This window comes from Austrofundulus limnaeus, unplaced genomic scaffold, assembly GCF_001266775.1.
Source record: "Austrofundulus limnaeus strain Quisiro unplaced genomic scaffold, Austrofundulus_limnaeus-1.0 Scaffold785, whole genome shotgun sequence".
In the NCBI taxonomy this organism is placed as follows: domain Eukaryota; kingdom Metazoa; phylum Chordata; class Actinopteri; order Cyprinodontiformes; family Rivulidae; genus Austrofundulus; species Austrofundulus limnaeus.
The window spans coordinates 78,526-85,847 of record NW_013953187.1 but is presented as its reverse complement, the minus strand read 5'-3'; the positions used below and the strand labels follow the sequence as shown (position 1 = coordinate 85,847).

The 7,322-nt window shown below is 38.2% G+C and overlaps 1 protein-coding gene across 1 annotated transcript in view; it reads right to left on the bottom strand.

Annotated features, from left to right (window-relative positions):
- Nucleotides 1–4,995: 4,995 nt before the first annotated feature.
- LOC106532517 (XK-related protein 7) overlaps nt 4,996–7,322 on the bottom strand; it is a gene marked incomplete at its 5' end in the record, with an annotated part of 27,522 nt that continues 25,195 nt past the window's right edge. Inside the window, 1 exon segment of the mRNA XM_014028582.1 lies at nt 4,996–6,974. Coding sequence (XP_013884036.1) covers nt 6,179–6,974 — 796 coding nt within the window.

Below are 7,322 nucleotides of genomic sequence, written 5' to 3'. Positions count from 1 at the left end.
TGTTGTTGTTGTTGTTGTCGTTATATAAACCCAAATCGGTGTATCTATTAATTTTACTGCCCTCGATTAAATCATTAAAGCTTGAGGCAGCTACCAAGGTGGGTATGAAGCTGTGACAGGGTGGGTACATAATAGCCTAACGTAGGTTTGATGTTGATGGATGTGGACATAAAAAGACCTATGGTAGATGGCTTCTTTTTGTACCCAGTGGGAACTTAGTGACCAAAGCTGCAAAACTCTGGTAGCAAAATCATATAATTACTTGCCTTGTGTTCAATGCCTACACCTAAAAGCTGTAAAACAAATTTGTTTGCTTGTTTTATGTTTTTTTGTACCAAAGACTACAACCTTTGTAACTGCCAGTGTTTGAATCCTCTGAATCTTTGTTTTCCTACAGTAAGTACCAGGATGTGTTGAGTGAGAGGATGAGAGGTGAAACAAGAAGAGATGTCCTGTTTAAAACCTTAAGGAATGTTTGATATTAATCAAAAAAAGAAAATATTTGACAGTGCTGATGTAAACAAAAGTGTCCATTGCTTCAAGAGTTTTCCAACAGAAACAAGAATCTCCACATTTCAACAAGTCAGACCCCATTAAATACACACAGTCAGCTTAAAGGCCTGAAAGAAAAGAAATGTCACAGAGAGGCTGATGTGTTATCTGTAGGATGAAACAGGAAAGAAGTCGTACGCAAATTTGATTTTTTAAATTTATGTTAATATGTTCTTTCATCCTTTCCTGTATGTTCAGTTTACCAGAGCGAATAGATTTGGATGTAGTATACCAAACAGACAACAGCAGTGAACACTTGCTGGTCTGAGTAAAAACAAAAAGTGAAAACTTGCTTTCAGTTCTTTCTTCCATCAACTCTGTCTTTGTACACCAGTTTACTACAACGATCAACTGTTCTCTGACTGAACCTAATGTTGATCCCAACCATCATCCAGCAGTGCAGAGGGTGTTTTACACTGTGATCTTTGACCGTCGATTGTCAACTTAATGTTTAAGATTCTTTTCAACGATGACTAGACTTCAGCAACTGGAGTTTTTATGAGAGAAGAACTCAAAAGGTGTTTCAGAACATTTCTGCTGCTTGAAATAAAGACTGAGCTGCATACAGAGCGTTAGAACCACAGTCTAAATGTCCTCCCATCTGTTTTATAAAATGGATGTAGCCACTGTAGTGTGTTTCTTTAAACACTTGGATTTCATAWAATCCCTTCTAGATGTTTACTTTTTCGAAACCAAGAATAACATTTTTTGCTCAAAAAGATGGGGTTCAAAAGTCACACTTAAACTCCCACTGAAAAATGTATACATTTGAGTCTTGAAATCTAAATATTGGAATTATTTTTTAAAGAAGTATCTGCAGACTGACAGAACTGAGTAAGACTCCTTTAATTTAAGAAGGCTAGATTGGTTTTTAGCATACTTGATGTTTTTAGGTTAAATTTGTTGAAGTAATAAAGGACTTTTTTATTTACAGAAACAGTAAATTTGTAGATGTTTTGTATGTTTTCTCATTTCTGTTGTAGCATGAGCCACTGCCTGCTCTGTGAAATTGCTAACATTTGCAAAAAAATTGAGCTGGGTGATATAACTGAAAAATGTATCAGTAAGTGTGTCATGTCAGTCGATATCAATAATCATTGTGATTCGTTTCCCATCCAAGTCATCTCAACTTTGCCATGCTTCTCCTCCTGCAWACTTTGTCCTAGAGCTGCCATTGTAATTTATATCTGTAAAGCCCCTGTTCCAAATGATGGCTATGCCTTTTGGTGCCTGTAAAACTTATAGTTTTTGAAATATTAATGTTTAATAAATTATAATTTCAGTCAATGGAGACTTGTATTGGTCCAATACTGCCCCCGCTGCCTCTACAACAAGGTACTACACAATAGTTTTATAATATTTAAATTCAGTAGTTCAGTGATTACAATATTAATATGATAGTATTTTGATGTTTTACTGTAATACTGTCTTCATGTTGTCCTATTTCTGTAATATATTGCACTTAAGTGTCAATAATTGCATTGGCAAGGTAAACTTTTTCTGTATACATACAATCCAATCCCTGGGATTATCCTCTGTCACATCTCCTATAGTCTCATGATGAGCACTGTGGGCTTTCATGCAGGAGATCAGGGTTCAAATCCAGCTTCTGCAACTTTAACAAAAATCTCTTCAAACTTGATATTGTCACACAATTACCTTAATCACAAACACCTGCTGACGTGACAGGCACAAGTTGGTTTAGAAAGCATATTTGAACTTGGTCAAAGCTCATTCTGCAAGTCCAATGCTCCTGCGTACTTTGCCCTACAGCTGCCATTGTAAATTCTATCTGTAAATGTCCTGTGTCAAATGATTGTTACRCCTTTTGGTACCTGTACAACTTGTAGTTTTTGAAACATTAATGTTTAAACTTTATTCCAAATTCATATAATGGGAGTCAATGGGGCCTTGTAATGTTCCAATACTGCCCCCAGCTGTACTCAACTTGGAACTGCACCATAGTTTTTTTTAATATTATACCTCAATGGTTCAGTGTTTACAATACAAATATGATTGTACTTTCATCTTTTACTATAAATTTGTCTTAATACTGCTCTATTGTTTTAATATTATGCAGTTTAGTGTCAATAATTGTATTGGCAATGTGGCCTCTTTCTGCATACTTACAAACCAACCCCTGGCACCACACTCTGCCACAGTTCTAATGGTCTAATGGTCTATGCTATGGGCTTTTATGTGGGCGATTAGGGTTCAATCCCAGCTATGAACAAACACTTTCATTTAAACCACATATTTTCAGATTGTATTGTCACACCATTACACTCAATGATTCAGTGTTTACAATAATAATATGATTTTATTATCATGCTTTGCCATAAAATTGTCTTAATACTGCTCTATTGTTGTAATATTATGCAGTTTAGTGTCAGTAATTGTATTGGCAATGTGGCCTCTTTCTGCACACATACAAACCAACCCCTGACACCACCTTCTTCCACAGCTCCACTGGTCTAATGGTCTATGTCATGGACTTTCATGTGGGAGATCAGGGTTCAAAATCCAACTAATACAACGCTAACAAAAAATCTCTTCCAACTTCAAATTATCACTCAATTACCTTAATTAAAAACACCTGCTGACGTGACAGGCACAAGCTGGTTTAGAAAACTTATTTGAATTTGGTCAAAGTTCATTCTGCAAGTCCAATGCTGCAGGCAAAGCCATGCTACGTGGCAATGCACACTTGTTTTTACATCGTAAAAACCCATGTCTAGTTATTGATTAGTTTTTGAATTTACCTATTTGAAATGACCAAGAGAAAAAAAAAGGCTTATTAATTCTACCAAACTGGTGACATGACCTTTCCTTCTTTGTACACAATTTCCTCTTGAGCTGTTGCATCATTTTCTCCTTTCACTCCACGGCATTTTTGATTTTTTTTTATTTTGTTTTGGTGAAACATGAAACTGTCACTGCTCCATGTTACTCAGCAGGTTGTTTAGCTGACCAAAGAGTGAGTGAGTTAGTTGATGCCACCAACCTTAGCTGTGCCGTGAAAGGTGGAGCAGCCAAAGCCTTTCCTCTCCCTACATCCCCCACAATGCCGTGCGGTTCTGAATCAGAGTTCAGTGAAATGATCAACATTCTGTTGGGCATATTTTCGTTTGATATTGGTTGTGTGTGTGTCATGATAAACAGTGTATTGTTGTTGAATTATTGCCCTAAAAGAAAAGTTTTCAAAATTTCTAAATAAATAAATAAATAAATAAATAAATAAATAATTGTGTTTTTAGTTTCTTTATGTGAGTCACACAGCCTCTTATTCATGTCAAAGGAATTTGGAGCTTGTGGAAAAACTGAGTGATTTTTTTTTGCTCAAAATATTTACAAAGTTGTTGCAGATGTTTGGAACTCTCCTCAAACCCAGCTCAGTGTAGTTTCTGAATTTATAGGCCATCCATATCTTTTGTGAATTGCCACTTGTTTTTCTTTGTTTTAGCTTTGTTTTAGCTTGTTTTAGCTTGTTTTCCTACATGTAAATGTACTGTAACAGTTTCTGCTTCACAGGTTTCCTCACTGAGCTCCTCTGATAAAACCTGTGTTTGACAGGCCATCTACCACAAACTCCACCCCGGCCTCTGAACCCAAAGTGGGTCATACCAGCACAGGCTGAGCACTTTACAGCACCCAGTCTTCCTGCCTCACCAGACAAGAAGACAGAAGAGGAGTATTTGACCAYAGCCAGTGGAGCAATGACAGGTCTGTAGAGCTGCACAAACACCACACTATTGTAAATGTAGGTCATTAAATGGGCTAGCAAAATTGAAAATAGAGTAACATGACCAGTTCATCAACTATGGATGTAACTGATTGGTTTGGTGAAATGTACATGTGCACATCATGAGTCGGATCTTTGCATAAAACTGGTTTTACGTGTTTATTTTTTTAATCCTGTCTAAATTCAGATCTTAAACCAGATTTAAGCATTTAAAATTTTCACTTCAGTTCAATTTAAGCCAAGTCATCTTTTCAACCCAATAAGATTTGAGGTCTCAAACACTTTCATGCACTCTTGACCAACATCACTATTTTCATGAACTTGAGAATATCATGCTCAACTAAATATCATATTTCATAAACTAATTGTTTAGGTTTTTAATTTCCATGTTATGCATGGTCAGAAAGATGAAAAATGTGGATGTGTGCAAAGATTCTGTTGTTTCAGAACCAGCTCCTACTGATCATTACTGTTGCAGCATTTGAAGGCACTTCCTTGTTGTTAGTGATTCAGTGGTTACATCCATTTATCATGTCCAAACTCTAGTTCTATTATTGGTCTGACTGCCAGATGGAGAAAACACCTTTCAGAAAATGTTAACGACTTGTTTTTATAATTTTAGTCACAAAATACACAAACTATTGCAGTTAGCTAGGTAGCAGAACCATTGCTTTCCTGTTGTCTTTGACAGTTTGCTTGGCGCCGATGTTTTATGTTTTTATTCACAGCTTTACTTTCTCTCCTCAGAGTCAAACCCTGAAAAACATGTTCACATATAATTTTCACATGATCTCCCTCATATTCTACACATCATGAGTTCTGAAAAAGGTAGACAACTTTGGATTACATTAAGCCTCTTAAGAGTAAATGAAGCTTTGTCTCTCAACAAGCATTCATCACCTAACTACAGCTTATATTAACAGCTTATACAGTAGCTGACATCTGTATTTATTCAACTGTACATCACAGGCCTGTTTGTTGCTAGTTGGAGCATGCCATATGATGGTAGTGATTGCAGAAGTCTCTTACATCCCTACCTGAAGTCCTAACAGTTTTCTGAACATGTCCTTTCACAAGTTGGGGTGCAGCGGGGATGTAAACACTGAGACTTGTGATATGGCTGCTATTATGACACATAGGAATGGATGGTTCCATTGTTCATAAGTTATTTGAACCTGCACTAAGTTCTATTCTTTTACCAGACAAATTCTAACTGTTTAAAGAAATTAAAGTGGAGCATACAGAACTCTGCATCCCTTTGAACACAACTCACTGATAATGTAAAACAGAAAAAATACTGCATGGGACTTCTAGTTTTTTAAGTATAAATGACCAGATTAAGAAAAAACACTCCTCTCTTTTTTATACAATCTAAACAAAATAATTCCACGTCTATTCTCTTCAAAGTCACCATTTTTCTCAAAATGTAAAGAATAACAAGTCAAATAAATGCTGATTTGAAAAAGAAATTCGTAGTTTTACTCGATAAATGTGAGCTAAATCTGGTTTTCAAGTAGGAATTTTACCAATGCTTTGACCTTGGCTAATATTATTAGACATGAGAATATGATCGTGTCTTGTTTTGCCCAACCCAAAATGATTGCGTGTCTCAAACACCTTCTAGCAACCAGTTTCTTCAATATTCCCCAAGTCTCWGTTGTGTTTCTGGGGTCCAAGACAATAAGCTCAGTCTTGCTACTTATTCCTCAACTTTGGTCCCAGATTGCGCGTCACATATTACAATCACATTTGACAGCTTCTTTTGGCTAAAAGAGTAGCCCGACACTGCTTTTTTATGTACTCCTGGCAGAGGTAGTCCTTGGGTGAGGACTGATCCGAGGCTGAACCTTGGTCCCAGACTGCACTTTAAAAGCCACCACAGACTTAAACAGTTGTCTCATATTCTAAAACCTCCTTGCTGCCCATCAGGCTACTCCTGTATTGTATCCGAGGGCTGACAGCTGACGTGGTCTCCAGGAGCAAGATGGTCTTCCGGAGGCGCCGATCGATAAAGTGTGCATCCCAGGCTGGGTATCGCTTTCTAGGGAGGTCGATCCTGATTACAGGACCTTCCTGTGCGCGAGATGAGGAGGAGGTCCGGTGAAGGAGGGCAGGAGAGGATGAAGGTGAAGGGCGAACTTGGAAGATGGGCAGGCAGCTGTCCCTGTCCCGCTCCCCAGAAACYAGCTCCCCTGTGTCTTTAGTCCTAGGTAGAGTTCTCGGGGGACTGGTAATTACCATATCTGTTTGGGACCCTTCAGATGGAGTAAGACAAGCGTCAATAACTCCCACCACCCCTGCTGTACTCACCACACCYTCGTCTACACATCCTCCCCACTGGGAGCCTAGAACAGGCCCATCTGGGTGCAGCCAGCAGTAGTACACCAACATAAAAAAGGTTCCCAGAGCAAAGCTGCAGGCTACAAGGCACACCACCACTAGAGCAGAGGAGTCTGTGGTTTGTGGGCCACGATAGGTGTACCAGGCGGATATCAGTGCAACGTTCTCAGCCAGTGTCACGGAGTAGTASAGAGTCATACGGAAGCGGCTCGGGCCCTCTTTTACGTTGAACCAGCAGAAGATGTAGATGATACCTACAACCATGTTGTAGATGATCTCCTCCCATTTGGACATGCAGAAGTCAGTCTCACCTTGGATGATCCAGAAGGTCATGACACACCTTAGAAAATACAAACAACAACAGCCTTTATTAAATTAGCAGTRAGAAATGTGGTTTTAAAAGTTCTGCACCTCATATGTGACCCATCATATCGAAATGAGGATTAAGTCAAATTTGGTCAAAATAACCTAATTACATTTTCAGATTCCTGGCTTTAAAAGCTACATTTTGAAACCTGGATCATTCTGATATCATACGCTTATCCAGAGATATGATTTAATTAGTCTTGTTGATTGAAGGAGTTTTGACAGGAACAGATCCAGGGCGCAGGCAAGGTTTCAAAATGTAACAAAAAGGTTTAATAATTAACAAAAAGAGGGCTGCTGGCAGCAAACTTACAAATAATGT